We start from the raw sequence: 19,713 nt of genomic DNA, 5'->3' as shown, positions 1-19,713 counted from the left end.
ATGTTCTCCGGCCGGATCTTTTTTTCAGCTATCTTGTTTTTACAATATGCACGGAAAGTAGCCAGCTTTTCTTGAAAGTCTTTAGGCAGTTGCTGTGAAATAGTAGTCCGTGTGCGGATGGAGAGATTGCTTCTTTTCATGAACCAGAAACCTATCGCTTAGTAGGAGCCATTTTGTGGTCTTTACAGATGTAAACACACAAAGGAAATGAAACGTAATATCCGCGCGCTTCTTCTTCTTCTTCTACGCGGGCGGGTGGTTGCTTACAGTAGAAGAAGAAGCGCTTCCTGTTCTATGGGGACGGGTGCTTACCTTGGCGGTTGCTTGCGTAGAAGAAGAAGCACTTCCTCTTCTACGGGGAAAAAAGATGGCGGCTGTTTACCGTAGTTGCGAGACCGAAACTTTATGAAAATGAATCTTAATATTAATCCATATATAAAGCGCACCGGGTTAAAAGCCGCACTGTCAGCTTTTGAGTAAATTTGTGGTTTTTAGGTGCGGCTAATAGTGCGGAAAATACGGTAGTTATTTGATGCTACAAACGTTATCAGTAAAACAAACAAACAAAAAAGATGAAAACGTAAACCCAAAAGGAGAGACATAGAAGACAAAAACCTGCCTTGCTCCTTATAGGAAAGTTGTTATTGAAATGATTATAAACCACTTTTTATGGCAGTTTTAGGTTGTATTTAAGTTCAGGAAATGAGCCACTTTGAGGCGACCTCCAATGGAAGCCAATCTCAGGTTTGCTGGCTAATGTTGACTTTATTGTGGGAATGTTCCAGAACTTTCACACATGCTTTTCTACACCAACATTCATCTATTTATTCAACTTCTTCAACTTCTTCTCCAGATTTCCCCCCAATTCAAATCGTTCCAACTTCAAATTGTTCAGCCTATTCGGGAAGCGCGGGATTTTTCTTGACAAATTCCCCCCAAAATTCCCAGAATTCCAGGTTTTCCGGGACATTTTTCCCATTCAAAATGAATTGGCCATTTTTCAAACGTCCACATTTTTCAACCGATTCAAACTATTCCACCTTCAACACATTCCACTCATCCTGCACATTCAAACTATCATTTTTTCAAGTTCGCCAAAAATTCCAGGAATTCCCAGAATTCCCGTTTATTTTCCACTTTTTTTCTGGCGACTGCTCCTTCTACATTTTTCAACCTATTCAAACCATTCCAGTATCAACACATTCCACTCATCCTGCACATTCAAACTATCATTTTTTCAAGTTCGCCAAAAATTCCAGGAATTCCCGTTTATTTTCCACCTTTTTTCTGGCGACTGCTCCTTCTACATTTTTCAACCTATTCAAACCATTCCAGTATCAACACATTCCACTCATCCTGCACATTCAAACTATCATGTTTTCAAGTTCGCCAAAAATTCCAGGAATTCCCAGAATTCCCGTTTTTTTTCCCCACCTTTTTTCTGGTGACTGCTCCTTCTACATTTTTCAACCTATTCAAACCATTCCAGTATCAACACATTCCACTCATCCTGCACATTCAAACTATCATTTTTTCAAGTTCGCCAAAAATTCCAGGAATTCCCAGAATTCCCGTTTTTTTCCCCACCTTTTTTCTGGCGACTACTCCCTCCACATTTTTCAACCGTTCCACCCTCAAAACATTCCTCTTAATCAGGACAAAAGATTTAAGTTGTTTTTTTGAACAGAAAAAATTCCCGGTTTTCCCAAAATTCCTTAATAGCATTTCTCAATTAAAAAAGTTACGACTTCAACATTTGTCGACCAATTTGAAAAATTCCAACACCAACCATTTCAACTCATTCAGAACATTGATTTTTTTTATTTTTTTTTGTATATTCCAAAAAATTCCCTCTTTTCCGAAATTCCCATTGAAAAGAATGGGACATTTTTCTAACTCCTACATTTTTCATCCGATTGAAACCATTCCAACTTCAAAATATTCAGCCTGTTCAGGAATTGTGTGCTTCCTTTCAACAATTGTAAAAAAAAAAAAAAAAAAAAAAATCCCGGATTTCTTAGAATTCTCAGTTTTTAGGGACATTTTCCCAATTCAAAATGAATGGGACATTTTCCCAAGTTGCACAATTCCCACATTTTTCAACCTCTTCAAACCATTCCAACATCAACACATTCCACTCATCCTGGACATTCAAACTATCATTTTTTCAACTTCGCCAAAAATATTCAAGAATTCCCAGAATTCCCGTTTTTTTCAAACCCTTTTTTCACCCTTTTTTCCAGCGACTACTCCTTACACATTTTTCAACCCACTTCAACCGTTCCACCGTCAAAACATTCCTCTTAATCAGGACAAAAAAAATGTTTTATTTATTTTTTGAACAGGAAAAAATTCCGGTTTTCCCGAAATTCCAGGAATTCCTTAATAGCATTTCTCAATTAAAAAAGTTACGACTTCAACATTTGTCGACCAATTTGAACAATTCCAACACCAACCATTCGAACTTATTCAGAACATTGAATTATTTTTTTTTTGCATTTTCAAAAAAATTCCTTCTTTTCCTAAATTCCCATTGAAAAGAATGGGACATTTTTCTAAGTTCCACAACTCCCACATTTTTCATCCGATTGAAACCATTCCGACTTCAAAATATTCAGCCTGTTCAGGAATTGTGTGCTTCCTTTCATTAATTGTAAAAAAAAAAAAATACCGGATTTCCTAGAATTCTCAGTTTTTAGGGACATTTTCCCAATTCAAAATGAATGGGACATTTTCCCAAGTTGCACAATTCCCACATTTTTCAACCTCTTCACACCATTCCAACATCAACACATTCCACTCATCCTGCACATTCAAACTATCATTTTTTCAACTTCGCCAAAAATATTCAAGAATTCCCAGAATTCCCATTTTTTCAAACCCTTTTTTCACCCTTTCTTCCAGCGACTACTCCTTACACATTTTTCAACCCACTTCAACCATTTCACCGTCAAAACATTCCTCTTAATCAGGACAAAAAACATTATTTATTTTTTGAACAGGAAAAAATTACGTTTTTCCCGAAATTCCAGGAATTCCTTAATAGCATTTCTCAATTAAAAAAGTTACGACTTCAACATTTATTTTTTTGCATTTTTAAAAAAAATCCTTCTTTTCCGAAATTCCCATTGAAAAGAATGGGACATTTTTCTAAGTTCCACAACTGCCACATTTTTCATCCGATTGAAACCATTCCAACTTCAAAATATTCAGCCTGTTCAGGAATTGTGTGCTTCCTTTCAACACTTGTAAAAAAAAAAAAAAAATCCCGGATTTCATAGAATTCTCAGTTTTTAGGGACATTTTCCCAATTCAAAATGAATGGGACATTTTCCCAAGTGGCACAATTCCCACATTTTTCAACCTATTCAAACCACTCCAACATCAACACATTCCACTCATCCTGGACATTCAAACTACAATTTTTTCAACTTCGCCAAAAATATTCAAGAATTCCCAGAATTCCCGTTTTTTTCAAACCCTTTTTTCACCCTTTTTTCCAGCGACTACTCCTTCCACATTTTTCAACCGTTCCACCGTCAAAACATTCCTCTTAATCAGGACAAAAAAAATTTGTATTCATTTTTTGAACAGGAAAAAATTCCGGTTTTCCCGAAATTCCAGGAATTCCTTAATAGCATTTCTCAATTAAAAAAGTTACGACTTCAACATTTGTCGACCAATTTGAACAATTCCAACACCAACCATTCGAACTTATTCAGAACATTGAATTATTTTTTTTTTGCATTTTCAAAAAAATTCCTTCTTTTCCTAAATTCCCATTGAAAAGAATGGGACATTTTTCTAACTCCCACATTTTTCATCCGATTGAAACCATTCCGACTTCAAAATATTCAGCCTGTTCAGGAATTGTGTGCTTCCTTTCAACAATTGTAAAAAAAAATAAAAAAAAATCCTGGATTTCCTAGAATTCTCAGTTTTTAGGGACATTTTCCCAATTCAAAATGAATGGGACATTTTCCCAAGTTGCACAATTCCCACATTTTTCAACTTATTCAAACCATTCCAACATCAACACATTCCACTCATCATGCACATTCAAACTAACACTTTCCCAAGTTCCAAACCAAATTAAATTTTTCCTGGAAATTCAAACGCTTCAACATATTCTTACATTCCTACTACATTCTGTCAGCATTTCACCTCAACTTCAGCATTGGAGCATTCACGCGCAATTCCTTTTTATTATGTTTGTGTCCTGCAGACGGCCAGCAGGTAGAAGAGCGCCCCCCTCAGCCGCAGCGGGGGAGCTCCACTTTAGAGGAGGAGGATCCACAGCCCCCCCACATTAAAGAGGAAGAAGAGGAACTCCGGACCATTCAGGAGGGAAAGTGTCCTCTTGGGTCGGAGGAGGCCGATTTCACCAAGTTGCAACCGACTGGTGTCTCTGTGAAGGCCGCGGACGAACCGCCCGAGTCCTCCCAGCCTCATGGCGAAGGGGCGGAGCCTCCAAGCAGCAGCTTACGTCAACCAATGACAACAGAGGCTGAAGGAGACCACCTCTTAGCCCCGCTGTCAGATAGCGACGACATAGCGTCACACAGTCGTGAGGACGAAGACATGGACACCCAAGAAGCGACCAGAAGCGATACGGACTCCGAAGACGATATCAGGACTCACGCTGACGGCAAACACTTAGAATCTTCCAGAAAGGACGCTAAAACAGGTTTGACTTGCTCATTTTGTGGCAAAACGTTTCCATTTAACAGCGTTTTGGAGGAACACCTTCGAGTGCACACCGGAGAAAGACCTTTCGGTTGCTTCGTTTGCGGCAGGACGTTTACTCGCAGGTCCACTTTGAAGAGACACATGAGGACGCACACGGGAGAGAAACCGTTCGGTTGTTTAGTTTGTGACCAGAGATTTACCCAAAAACCAGCCTTGGTGTCGCACATGAGAACACACGCGGGAGGGAAAAACTCTTAGTTGCTCATTTTGCGGTCAGAGCTTTTGTCGTGAGTACATATTGGCACACGGGAGAGAAACCGTTTGCCTGCTCAGTTTGTGGCTCCCCCAAGATTACTCACACACAAGCAAACACACACAGGATGAAAACTGGTTTCCTGTTCACTAGCAGTGTCACTCAGAGGGCACACATGCCGACAACAAAACACTATTTATGTCAGAAGATTCAAATAAAATAAAATATGCGCATTCAGACGTCTGCTGTACTCTGACTTATTCATTCAGTTAGTCTTTACTACTATTTACTTTATGCAAATATTGACAACGTAGGTGGGAATCCTTCCAGCCACACTCCAGAGTCCAAACAAATATTACAGTTTATGATATTATAGTATTTACAAGTACTACTATATTGTATTTACAAGCACTACTATGTAGTATTTACAAGCACTATTATGTAATATTTACAAGTACTATTATGATGTATTTACAAGCACTATTATGTAGTATTTACAAGTACTATTATGTAGTATTTACAAGCACTATTATGTAGTATTTTCAAGTACTATTATGTAGTATTTACAAGCACTATTATGTTGTATTTACAAGTACTATTATGTAGTGTTAACAAGTACTATTATGTAGTATTTTCAAGTACTATTATGTAGTTTTTACAAGTACTATTATGTAGTTTTTACAAGTACTATTATGTAGTATTTACAAGCACTATTATGTAGTATTTACAAGCACTATTATGTAGTATTTACAAGTACTATTATGTAGTTTTTACAAGTACTATTATGTAGTATTTACAAGCACTATTATGTCGTATTTTCAAGTATTATTATGATGTATTTACAAGCACTATTATGTAGTGTTAACAAGTACTATTATGTAGTGTTTTCAAGTACTATTATGGAGTTTTTACAAGTACTATTATGTAGTTTTTACAAGTACTATTATGTAGTATTTACAAGTACTATTATGTAGTCTTTACAAGTACTATTATGTAGTATTTACAAGTAATATTATGTAGTATTTACAAGCACTATTATGTAATATTTACAAGTACTATTATGATGTATTTACAAGTACTATTATGTGGTTTTTACAAGTACTATTATGTAGTATTTACAAGTACTATTATGTAGTATTTACAAGCACTATTATGTATTATTTTCAAGTATTATTATGTAGTATTTACAAGCATTATTATGTAGTATTTGTAAGTATTATTATGTAATATTTACAAGCACTATTATGTAGTATTTTCAAGCACTATTATGAAGTATTTTCAAGTACTATTATGTAGTATTTTCAAGCACTATTATGTAGTATTTACAAGTACTATTATGTAGTTTTTACAAGTACTATTATGTAGTGTTAACAAGTACTATTATGTTGTGTTTTCAAGTACTATTATGAAGTATTTTCAAGTACTATTATGTAATATTTACAAGCACTATTAAGTAGTATTTACAAGTACTATTATGTTGTATTTTCAAGCACTATTATGTAATATTTACAAGTACTATTATGATGTATTTACAAGCACTATTATGTAGTATTTACAAGTACTATTATGTAGTATTTTCAAGTACTATTATGTAGTATTTACAAGAACTATTATATTGTATTTACGAGTACTATTATGTAGTGTTTACAAGTACTATTATGTAGTGTTTTCAAGTACTATTCTGTAGTATTTACAAGTACTATTATGTAGTATTTACAAGTACTATTATGTAGTTTTTACAAGTACTATTATGTCGTATTTACCAGTACTATTATGTAGTATTTACAAGTACTATTATGATGTATTTACAAGCACTATTATGATGTATTTACAAGTACTATTATGTAGTGTTTTCAAGTACTATTATGTAGTATTTACAAGTACTATTATGAAGTATTTTCAAGTACTATTATGTAGTATTTTCAAGCACTATTATGTAGTATTTACAAGAACTATTATGTTGTATTTACAAGTACTATTATGTAGTGTTTACAAGCACTATTATGTAGTATTTTTAAGTATTATTATGTAGTATTTACAAGCACTATTATGTAGTATTTACAAGCACTATTATGTAGTCTTTACAAGTACTATTATGTAGTATTTACAAGTACTATTCTGTAGTATTTTCAAGCACTATTATGTAGTATTTACAAGTACTATTATGTAGTATTTTCAAGTACTATTATGATGTATTTACAAGCACTATTATGTAGTATTTTCAAGTATTATTATGTAGTATTTACAAGCAATATTATGTAGTATTTACAAGTACTATTATGTTATATTTACAAGTACTATTATGTAGTATTTACAAACACTATTATGTAGTGTTAACAAGTACTATTATGAAGTATTTTCAAGTACTATTATGTAGTATTTTCAAGCACTATTTTGTAGTATTTAAAAGAACTATTATGTTGTATTTTCAAGTACTATTATGTAGTATTTTCAAGCACTATTATGTAGTATTTACAAGAACTATTATGTAGTGTTAACAAGTACTATTATGTAGTGTTTTCAAGTACTATTATGTAGTATTTACAAGTACTATTATGTAGTATTTTCAAGTACTATTATGATGTATTTACAAGCACTATTATGTAGTATTTACAAGTACTATTATGTAGTATTTACAAGCACTATTATGTAGTGTTTACAAGTACTATTATGTAGTATTTACAAGAACTATTATGTAGTATTTACAAGTACTATTATGTAGTATTTACAAGCACTATTATGTAATATTTACAAGTACTATTATGTAGTATTTACAAGTACTATTATGTAGTTTTTACAAGTACTATTATGTAGTATTTACAAGTACTATTATGTAGTATTTACAAGTACTATTATGTAGTATTTTCAAGTACTATTATGTAGTATTTACAAGTACTATTATGTAGTATTTACAAGTACTATTATGTAGTATTTACAAGCACTATTATGTAGTATTTGCAAGTACTATTATGTAGTATTTACAAGTACTATTATGTAGTATTTACAAGTACTATTATGTAGTATTTACAAGTACTATTATGTAGTATTTACAAGTACTATTATGTAGTATTTACAAGTACTATTATGTAGTATTTTCAAGTACTATTATGATGTATTTACAAGCACTATTATGTAGTATTTACAAGTACTATTATGTAGTATTTACAAGCACTATTATGTAGTATTTTCAAGTATTATTATGTAGTATTTACAAGTACTATTATGTAGTATTTTCAAGTATTATTATGTATTATTTACAAGCACTATTATGGAGTATTTTCAAGTACTATTATGTAGTATTTACAAGCACTATTATGTAGTATTTACAAGTACTATTGTGTAGTATTTTCAAGTACTATTATGTAGTATTTACAAGTACTATTATGTAGTATTTACAAGCACTATTATGTAGTATTTACAAGCACTATTATGGAGTATTTTCAAGTACTATTATGTAGTATTTTCAAGTACTATTATGTAGTATTTTCTAGTACTATTATCAGTGCTTTTTGTGCTTTTCCGGAATAATTCCAAAGTACTGTTGTGGACAACTTTGAAAAGTTTGAATACTTCCTGTGACGTCATACAACTGTCTTATCTTTAATTTAATTTATACATGCATATATCATTTAGGTTTTATTTATTATAATATTTGTTTGCTATTCTTAATTTTTTTTAATGATTAACAATCAACATTAAGATGTTAAATGTGCAAACTTTTTGTTTGAAATATTCCAATACGTTGAAGTTCCTCAATTTGTTTGAATATTTTCAATCTTAGCCTTTTTTTTTTCTTTTTTTTTTGACTAAAAAACGTTTCTGGTGTATTTCCGGTCTTCGACGCCGCCAGTAGATGGCGCCAGCGGTGCGCCGTGTCTGACTGGGATGACTCAAAAACCATCGAAGAAGAAGAAAACGGGCGGAAGTCAGCGACGCTTCCGGGCTGTTGTGTTGCGCCGTCGCCCCTTTTCAACAACAACAACAAAAAAAACCCAACAACACCCAAAATGTTGAAAGAGCTCGTGCAGGATCGACTCATGGCGGCGGCCGATGAAATATTCGCGCTGTTCGAAAGAACGATCGCGTCGTACGAGGAGGAACTTTCTAGAACGAGAGAGGAGAAGGAGCGACATCGTCAACAACTGGAAGCTGCTAGCAAGACTCACGTCGTGCTGCACCTTGAAGGTATTTTTTACTTCTGCATTCAATCAATAAATCATACTCCAATATAAAGACTTTGTTGTCCATTTGGTGGGAAGACATTTTATTAGATGACGGAGAAGGGACAAGCGGTAAAAAAATGGATGGATGGATGGAGATGTGGCAAAACTGCAGATCGATCCAACTAGAAAATGCCATTAAAATGCCTGATATTGACTCTTTAAACAAACCCTTGCTCCTCCCCTCCAAACCCTTCTGGTAGCTTTAAATCGACGTTCCCCTCTGATTTCACGTCGACATCTGTGATGAAAGTGACAGATGCCAATAAAAAATGCCTAATCTTGACGCTCTAATCCATACTTGCCAACCTTGAGACCTCCGATTTCGGGAGGTGGTGAGTGGGGGGCGTGGTCGGGGTGGGGCGGGGGGCGTGGTTAATATATATATATATTAATATATGTCTTAATAAGGTTATCCAAAAAATAGTGCTCGATACCGTAGTAGAGCGCAATATATGTATGTGTGGGGGAAAAAAATCACAAGACTATTTCATCTCTACAGGCCTGTTTCATGAGGGGGGGTACCCTCAATCGTCAGGAGATTTTAATGGGAGCATTCACATACCATGGTTTATATAGGGCACAGAGTGGGTGGGTACAGGCTGGCGTAGGGGCGTGGTGATTGGCTCATGTGTTACCTAGGAGGTGTTTCCGTCTGTGGCGGTATGCTGTTACAATTTCGCTGCGCTTGTTGAGGGATGACAGGTCTGGACGGTAAATAATAAACAGTTTCTCTTTCAAGCATAGGTTGCATCTTTTATTACCACTATTGTAAGGTGTGCTGGATGCGAGAATTTGCCATGTTATTGAATATTCAACATTATTGTCTTTGAGGTCCCAAATGTGTTTGCTGAGTTCTGTGGTATTCCGCAGGTTTTGGTTCCTGAAAGAAGCCTTGTGATTGTTCCATCTGGTTTTGAATTCTCCCTCGGTTAATCCTACATATGTGTCGGATGTGTTAATGTCCTTGCGTGTTACCTTAGATTGGTAGACAACTGATGTTTGTAAGCACCCCCCGTTGAGAGGGCAATCAGGTTTCTTTCGACAGTTACAGCCTTTGTTGGTTTTGGAGTCGCTCTGTCCGGGGGCCGACGGCTCATTTGCAATTGTTTTGTTGTGGTTTGAGATGATTTGTCGTATATTGTTCATGCAGCTGTAGCTCAATTTAATGTTGTTCTTGTTGAATACTTTTCTTAGGGTGTTGTCTTTGGGAAAGTGTTTGTCAATCAGATTGAGGAATTTGTGTCCAATGTTAGTTGAGACGTTTTTGCTGTATGGGGGGTTGTACCAGATGATGTCGTTTCGTTTTCTGTTCTTTTTTGGCTGGTTTCCTGGCGTGGGTTCATAGGTGAGGGTGAAATTGTATCCGCTTTCATCAAGGGCTTTTTGGTACGGGGGGGTTGCTTGGTCAAATTCAGCTTTGCTAGATGACAGCATCGATAGCCTTTTATTAATTCCGGTAGGTATTCTTTTCGTGGTGGTGGGTGGGTGGTTGCTGTCATGGTGCACGTATTGGAGTGTTGTGTTGGGTTTCGTGAATGGTTGGTAGCTGTTGTTTCTCAGGTTGAAAGTGACGTCAAGGAAGTTGACGGTTTGCTTGTTGGCTTCAATCGTGATCCGTAGGCCGTTCTCATATGCCAAATTTTCAAAGAGAACGGCCTACGGATCACGATTGAAGCCAACAAGCAAACCGTCAACTTCCTTGACTTTTAATTTATATATATATAAATAAAAGAAATACTTGAATTTCAGTGTTCATTTATTTACACATATACACACACATAACACTCATCTACTCATTGTTGAGTTGAGGGTTGAATTGTCCATCCTTGTTCTATTCTCTGTCACTATTTCAGAACACACACATTACACAAATATACATTATAAAACCAATAAGAAAAACGGGAGCTCTAATTTGGGAGTCTGAATTAGGATCAGAAGTTCCTACATAAACGTTGCGCACTCACGTCGCCGTTTTGTAGTGATTACTGCAGCTGTGCGCTGGATTCATTCACAAATACAAACTACAACTCGCAAACACTTTAGAGTTAGGCTCCGCCATCAGAATGTGTACTTAAACTTATAAAGATCACATGGATATTATTCAGTGAGTTGATTCACCAAAACTAACCTGTTATACAGGAGGAAAAAGCACACAGGACGTTTCCATTGTTCACAGACTGGTCGCGCTCATCAGAATGACAAGACAAGACACTTCCGGTCTGCAGGTGATAGCATTCAATTGGGAAGAAACGCCCTACTGCCCCCTACTGACCAATGTGAATACTGATAAATGTGTAATGACAGCTCCAAAAACGAATTCAAACCACAAAATAAAATAAATAAATCGACACAAAAATGTGACACATTATGGGTGGGTCACATATGCATGTACACTAGATGGCAGTATTGTCCTGTTTAAGTGTCACAACATTGCTGTTTACGGCAGGCGAACTGCTTTACGGTAGACGAAAACTTGACTGCTGTTGTTGTGTGTTGTTGCCGCGCTGGGAGGACGTTAATGAAACTGCCTAACAATAAACCCACATAAGAAACCAACAACTCGCCCTCCATCATTCTACAGTTATAACGTGAATGGGCAGGCACGCTGTTTATATTGTGGGAAAGCAGACGTGTGAACAGGCTGTCAACACGTCACTCAGGTCCGCATGGAGCTGGAGGGGGCAAAAAAATGTTTTCTTCCTCACAATTAACACATCCTGTTGCCTTTAAAAAAATAAAAGCACACCACGAGCTTCTGACTCGCCAGCCTGGTGGCCGATACTGACAGTCGACACCGGACTGATACCTTTCTCTTGAAATGTTGTGATCATTGAATCATTTTGTCACTTGTGCAAAATAACGACAAAAAAACAAATACATGTAAAAAAAATTTAAAGCTGCAAATAGCGATGGACGGGACCGACTTTGACGGCACATAAAATCCAAACCGGAGCAGTAATTAAAACTCTTTTAATCAGAAGGGTTCAATCTCTCCGCTGTGCTAGTTTGAAGCCGACACGACAAACGCGCTCAGAGGAGATAATTTTTGAAAATAGGTGACCGGTTTTTACAAAACGTTTGTTTTGAAGGGGGAATTGCAAACTTCTTGTTGTTTTTTGCTGGGGGTTGTCAATACATGAAATGTAGGTCTAAGTAAGACCCACATAGAGGTTTTTGTTTCATGTATCTACAACATTCCTACTGGAAGTTACAGGCAGTTTTGTCTGTGTTTTCTTCCTAGGAGCAGTTTTGTCTGTGTTTTCTTCCTAGGGGGCGCTAAAGCGCAATTTTGAGTTTTGGGGTTGGTTTTTTTTTTTATTAGATCGCAATTTTTGCCAGTCCTGATGTGTGTGTGTCCAGTTTGGTGAGTTTTGAAGCATGTTAAGAGGGCAAAATTATAGCTCAAAGAGGCTGTTTTTACAGAACTTTTGTTTTGAAGGGGGAATTGCAAACTTCCTGTTGATTTTTGCTGAAGGATGTCAGTGTATGAAATCTACGTCTAAGTGAGACCTACATAGAGGTTTTTGTTTCATGTCTCTACAACATTCCTACTGGAAGTTACAGGCAGTTTTGTCTGTGTTTTCTTCCTTCTGAGCAGTTTTGTCTGTGTTTTCTTCCTAGGGGGCGCTAGAGCGCAATTTAGAGTTTTGGGGTTGTTGTTTTTTTTTTATTAGATCGCAATTTTTGCCAGTCCTGATGTGTGTGTCCAGTTTTGGTGAGTTTTGAAGCATGTTAAGAGGGTAAAATTATAGCTCAAAGAGGCAAAAGTGACTGTTTTTACAGAACTTTTGTTTTGAAGGGGGAATTGCAAACTTCCTGTTGATTTTTGCTGAAGGATGTCAGTGTATGAAATCTAGGTCTAAGTGAGACCTACATAGAGGTTAAGGTAAATGAGCCAAATGAAGTGATTAATCACAGTGTGGTCATGATTCATGCCATCATTTTTTGGGATTAATCACATGAGTTAACTCGGTAATTTTGGCTGCCCTAGTCCAAAAAAACATATAACAGAATTCAAGATTTGTGACACCTTTAATTTATTTCGGAAAATATTATAAAGTCACATTGAAACCCTTTTCAAAGCATGTAGACCACATTAGTCCAGGTCCAGAATCCAAAAGTACTTAAAGATGTCATGTCTGTGTAATCATGTTTTGTTTTAAGTCATGTTTTGTTTAGTTTCTAGCTTTTCACTCCCTTGTCTTGTTTGCATGATTACCCATTAGTTTCACCTGTTCCACGTTTGGACTCATTGTGCACTCTTGTTTGTCACCATAGCAACCACTAGTTTTCACCTGTCACGTCACGCACCTGTTTCACGTTTTGAGTCACGCACCTGCTTTCACTAATCATGCCCATAGTATTTAAGTTCATTCATTTTCTGTTGTTCGTCCTGACGACCTCACCACATTTATGCTCTGTCCATGCCTGTTACTTCTTTCCATGTCAATTCCTCAAGCAACTATTTCTGTCCAAGCCAAGTAAGTTTTTGTTCCATGTTTATAGTCTTTTTGGTTTCATAGTTTGTTCTCCGCCATTGTGCGTGTTTTTTGTTTGTACTTTTTTGCTATAGTCTTTTGGTTTCATAGTTTATTCTCCGTCTCTGTGCGCGCTTTTTGTTTATTCCTTTTTTTTTTGATAAATATAAATAAATCATGTACCTTCATTCCCGTCTCGCCTGTGCCAACTTTCCGTTGCATCCCGGAAAAGCAAACACCCAGGACCAAGTCATGACAAAAGATCTATCAAACCAGTTTTTCAAGCATGTAGACCACATCAGTCCAGGTTTTTTTTTCATTTTTTTGAATGTGTTTTTATGAATCTTCGCGGTCTGTAGGATAATGCCGCCCAGACTTGGAAATGTTTAAATCCAGTGGTTTTTGTTGAGGTCTTAAAAAGGGTTCAAATCCAACATATCAAAGGTTTCACTAACCATAAACCTTGTTATACTGATTATTCCCATTTTTGTTCACATTGTTGTTGTCGTTATTTAGCACTACTGACACATTTATTCAGTTATCATAACATTTAAAGTTTAAAGTATCAGTCTGGTGTCGACTCTCAGTATCGACCGCCATTCAAATCAGAGACTGGCGAATTGGAACTTCAGCTTTGTCGGCACACTGCTAAAATAACAGAGTTGTGTAAAAAAAAAATGGCAGAAAATGGAACATTGTGTATCAGGACACATAAATCATAAGGCAGGTAACGGGCACTTTGTGTTGTTACGTGCTGCAGACGTCCAGCAGATGATCGGTCGCCAAGAAGAACGTCACCCTCCGCCGCAGCTGGGGAGCGCCACTTTGGAGAAGGAGGACCCACAGCCCCCTCGCATTAAAGAGGAAGAGGAGGAACTCTGGATCACTCCGAATGAAGACTGTCTACTCGGGCCGGAGGAGGAGGAGGATTGCACCGGATCGCAACTGACTGGTGTCTCCGTGAAGACCGAAGTCCCCGAGTCGTCACTTTGTCAAAGTCACATGACGACAGCAGCTGGAGATGGCGACCCCCCCGTGAGGGCTAATAAACCCTTCAAATTTTCTAAAGGGCCGGCAGGTAAAGAACGCTTTAGCTGCTCCGTTTGTGCTAAAAGCTTCACTTACAAGTGCCACTTGAGTTTGCACATGCAGTCCCACTATGAAAAACCCTTTAGTTGCTCAGTCTGCCACAAACGGTTCACTCAGAAGGCAAACATGAGAGTGCACATGCGAACGCACACGGGAGAAAAACCCTTCATCTGCTCGGTCTGCGGCGAAAGGTTTGCACAGAAGGTCAACATGCTGTCCCACATGAGGACGCACACGGGGGAGAAACTATACACCTGCTCCGTTTGTGGCCGGCGGTTCTCCCGGAACGCCAATCTGGTCACGCACATGAGAACGCACACGGGAGAGAAACCTTTCGGCTGCTCCATTTGCGGCAAACGCTTCTTCCAAAAGTCCACCATGGTGTCGCACGTGAGGACGCACACGGGGGAGAGACCTTTCAGCTGCCCACTCTGCGGCAAAAGGTTCTTCCAGAAGTCCAACATGGTGTCGCACACCAAAACGCACACGGTGGAAAGACCTTATCGTTGCTCGGTCTGCGACAAAAGGTTCACCCAAAAGGCGTACATGCTGGCCCACGAGAAGAGGCACACGGGGAAAAGTGTGTACTCCTGCTCGCTCTGCGACAAAACCTTCGGTGGAGGCGACGACTTGGCGGAACACATGTTGACACACAGCAGACAATAAACATTTGTCAGTTGTTGACTGCAAATGGAATGTTTTCCACCTCACAATCATCGTTATTCATTTCTTACTTCCGGGGTTACGTTTACAGACAAACAAAAAAAACACAATTCATGTAAACGCTAATCTGGACGCTCTAATAATACCTGGATTAGGCACCATACGCTACATGGGCTGGCTCCTCCCCCTCCAAATCCTCCTGCGTCGCTAAACTTTGACGTTCTTCTCTGATTTCGCGTCAACATCTGTGATGAAAGTGACAGATGCCAATAAAAAATGCCTAATCTGGACGCTCGAATAAAACCTGGATTATGCACCCCAGGCCATGTCAGATTGCTCCTCCTCCAAATCCTCCCGCGTAGCTCAAAATTGACGTTCTTTTCTGATTTCGTGTCAACATTTGCGATGAAAGTAACAAATGCCCCAAAAAATGCCTAATCTTGACACTTTAAACAAACCTGGATTATGAACCCTGCACTAAACCATTTTGCTCCTCCCCCTCCACACCCTTCTGCGTAGCTTTAAATCGACGTTCCCCTCTGATTTCGCATCAACATTTGCAGTGAAAGTAAAAATAAAAACGACAAATCTTGACGCTCTAACAAAGTCTGGATTGTGCACCTTAAGCCATGTCAGCCCGCTCCTCCACCCCCAAACCCTCCTGCATAGCTCAAAATTGACGTTCTCCTCTGATTTTGCGTCAACACTTGTGATGATAGTAACAGATGCCCATAAAAATGCCTAATCTTGACACGCTAAAAAAACTTAGATTTTGAACCCTGTGCTGAACCAGTTTGCGCTTCTCCCTCCAATTCCTTCTGCGTAGTTTTAAATCAACGTTTTTCTCTGATTTTGCATCAACATTTGCAGTGAAAGTGACAAATGCCCATAAAAATGCCAAACCTTGACACTCTCATAATGCCTGGATTATGCACTTTAAACCATGTCAGCCCGCTCCTCCACCCCCAAACTCTCCTGCGTAGCTCAAAGTTGATGTTCTCCTCTGATTTTGCATCAACATTTGCGATGAAAATGACAAATGCCCATTAAAATGCCTAAACTTGATCTATTAATTAAGCCTGGATTATGCACCCTACGCCATGCCAGCTCGCTCCTCCCCCTCCAATTCCTTCTGCGTAGTTTTAAATCAACGTTTTTCTCTGATTTCTCATCAACATTTGCAGTGAAAGTGACAAATGCCCATTAAAATGCCTAATCTTGCCACTCTAAAAAAAACCTGGATTATGAACCCTGTGCTAAACCAGCTTGCTCCTCCTCCTCCAAACCCTTCTGCGTAGCTTTAAATCGTTGTTCCCCTCTGATTTCGCATCAACATTTGCAGTGAAGGTGACAAACGCCCATAAAAATGCCAAATCTTGACGCTCTAAAAAAGCCTGGATTGTGCACCTTAAACCATGTCAGACCGCTCCTCCGCCCCCAAACTCTCCTGCGTAGCTCAAAGTTGATGTTCTCCTCTGATTTTGCATCAATATTTGCGATGAAAATGACAAATGCCCATTAAAATGCCTAAACAGATCTATTAATCAAGCCTGGATTATGCACCCTACGCCATGCCAGCTCGCTCCTCCCCCTCCAATTCCTTCTGCGTAGTTTTAAATCAACGTTTTTCTCTGATTTCTCATCAACATTTGCAGTGAAAGTGACAAATGCCCATTAAAATGCCTATTCTTGCCACTCTAAAAAAAACCTGGATTATGAACCCTGTGCGAAACCAGCTTGCTCCTCCTCCTCCAAACCCTTCTGCGTAGCTTTAAATTAACGTTCCCCTCTGATTTCGCATCAACATTTGCAGTGAAAATGACAAATGCCCATTAAAATGCCAAATCTTGACACTCTAAAAAACCTGGATTATGAACCCTGTGCTAAACCAGCTTGCTCCTCCTCCTCCAAACCCTTCTGCATAGCTTTAAATCAACGTTCCCCTCTGATTTCGCATCAACATTTGTAGCGAAGGTGACAAACGCCCATAAAAATGCCAAATCTTGACGCTCTAAAAAAGCCTGGATTGTGCACCTTAAACCATGTCCGCCCGCTCCTCCACCCCCAAACTCTCCTGCGTAGCTGAAAGTTGACGTTCTCCTCTGATTTTGCGTCAACACTTGTGATGATAGTAACAGATGCCCATAAAAATGCCTAATCTTGACACTCTAAAAAAAACCTGGATTTTGAACCCTGTGCTGAACCAGTTTGCGCTTCTCCCTCCAATTCCTTCTGCGTAATTTTAAATCAACGTTTTTCTCTGATTTTGCGTCAACATTTGCAGTGAAAGTGACAAATGCCCATAAAATGCCAAACCTTGACACTCTCATAATGCCTGGATTATGCACTTTAAACCATGTCAGCCCGCTCCTCCGCCCCCAAACTCTCCTGCGTAGCTCAAAGTTGACGTTCTCCTCTGATTTCGCATCAACATTTGCGATGAAAATGACAAATGCCCATTAAAATGCCTAAACTTGATCTATTAATCAAGCCTGGATTATGCACACTACGCCATGCCAGCTCGCTCCTCCCCCTCCAATTCCTTCTGCGTAGTTTTAAATCAACGTTTTTCTCTGATTTCTCATCAACATTTGCAGTGAAAGTGACAAATGCCCATTAAAATGCCTAATCTTGCCACTCTAAAAAAAAAAAACTGGATTATGAACCCTGTGCTAAACCAGCTTGCTCCTCCAAACCCTTCTGCGTAGCTTTAAATCAACGTTCCCCTCTGATTTCGCATCAACATTTGCAGTGAAGGTGACAAACGCCAATGAAAATGCCAAATCTTGACGCTCCATGTCAGCTAGCTCCTCCCCCTCCAAACCCTCCTGCGCAGCTCGAGGTTGACGTTCTTCTCTGATTTTGCGTCAACAGTTGCGATGAAAGTGACTTTTGTTACGCGTCGGTTTGTTCCAGTTGCAACAACACTCCCCGTCACTATTGTGTTGGCCTTGCTGCAAGTTGTAGCAAAGCCGTCTTGTATCATCAAGTACGCTGTGTTGTTATGCTGTACATGCTATGCTTCATTAGCACATGTGTTTTAATGGCTAGCGATTAATGAGTGAGAGTGAGAGGTCACATGCCAACTTGGAGGTTGGCTTTTTCCTCGATGGTTTTCTGACGTGAGCTTCAGTCGGCTCTCTGAGGAGCGTGTAAAGTGCCTTCAGATAGCGCCTGCTGGGCGTCCGCACGCCGTAAATAAAACTAGCTTTAAAACTTGTTTTTTTTTGCTGAACGTGCGGAATGTCTTACTTGTTTTATTTCTGCAGACGTCTTTCAAAAGAATCCCCAAATACATTTTAGCGTGTGTAAGTGCATGTTGTCAACATGTTTTACAAACTGTGTGGTGATGTTTCGTCTTCTGCACGTATAAAAAGTGGTTTATTAATAAAAAATAAACTGTTAATATATTATTGTTTTACATTTGATTTGAAAAAGTGACTTGACTGCGTGTACTCGAGGTGAATAATATAAATACACGTCCTTGAAATAAAGACGATTTGTCCGTGGCCTCTCTGCTGCTCTTCTTCCTCCCTCAGCACTCGTCTGGCGCAATCTTCAGTCCGGCCACAAGATGGCAGCAGTGTGACGTCACGGACGCTGCAGACGTGGAAGAGAAATGGATTGAAACTTGTATTAGTAGATTGAACAGTACAGTACATATTTATTAGTAGATTGAACAGTACAGTACATATTCCCTACAATTAGGGCTGCAGCTAACGATTATTTTTCTATCGATTAATCTATAGATTATTTTTTTCGATTAATCGGTTAATCTATAGATTATTTTTTCGAATAATCTATAGATTATTTTTCCTTTTACCGATTTTTTTATTTTATTTAAAATGAAGAGGAAAAAAATAAATGTAGGCCAGTTTTTTCAAAAGGCATGGCTTTTATTTACAAAAAAAAAAGTATGGCCACTCAGTCAACATTGACAACAACATGACAAAATATTCTGTAACAATGTAAACATTTAAAACTTTTAACATTTAACAGAATTAAAAGTAGCTTATTTGCTTTTTAATGTGCAAATATAAAAGTAAACATCCAGTGCAAATCTTAATATTCTGGAATAGTATAAGCATTTCAAAAGTAAAAGTATTGCTTATTTTGCTTTAAAATGTGCAAAAATAAAGATAAACATCCAATACAAAAAAGTGCAAAACGGAAATATTCTGTAACAAGTGTAAACATTTCAACAAAAGTAAAAGTATTGCTTATTTGCTAAAATGTGCAAAAATAAAGCTAAACATCCAATACAAAAAAGTGTACAGTGTAAACATTTCAACAAAAGTAAAAGTATTGCTTATTTTGC

At 37.9% G+C, this 19,713-nt stretch overlaps 1 protein-coding gene across 1 annotated transcript; it reads left to right on the top strand.

The window, feature by feature from the left end:
• The first annotated feature begins 8,888 nt into the window (after positions 1-8,888).
• LOC133619161 (uncharacterized) lies at positions 8,889-15,806 on the top strand. Its single transcript, XM_061980076.1, has 2 exons — positions 8,889-9,127; positions 14,404-15,806. Exons 1-2 carry the CDS (start codon positions 8,950-8,952, stop codon positions 15,396-15,398), a joined length of 1,173 nt encoding a protein of 390 aa, XP_061836060.1. The 5' UTR covers positions 8,889-8,949; the 3' UTR covers positions 15,399-15,806.
• Positions 15,807-19,713: the final 3,907 nt, after the last annotated feature.

Source organism: Nerophis lumbriciformis, linkage group LG20, assembly GCF_033978685.3.
Source record: "Nerophis lumbriciformis linkage group LG20, RoL_Nlum_v2.1, whole genome shotgun sequence".
NCBI classification, from domain to species: Eukaryota; Metazoa; Chordata; class Actinopteri; order Syngnathiformes; family Syngnathidae; genus Nerophis; species Nerophis lumbriciformis.
The sequence above is the reverse complement of the archived record's forward strand: the minus strand, read 5'-3'. Positions and strand labels throughout refer to the sequence as shown.

Coding starts and splice junctions, on each gene's coding strand:
- LOC133619161 (XM_061980076.1), top strand. CDS start 8,950: ATGTTGAAAGAGCTCGTGCAGGATCGACTCATGGCGGCGGCCGATGAA. Junction 9,128..14,403: donor CGTCGTGCTGCACCTTGAAG/GTATTTTTTACT, acceptor TACGTGCTGCAG/ACGTCCAGCAGATGATCGGT.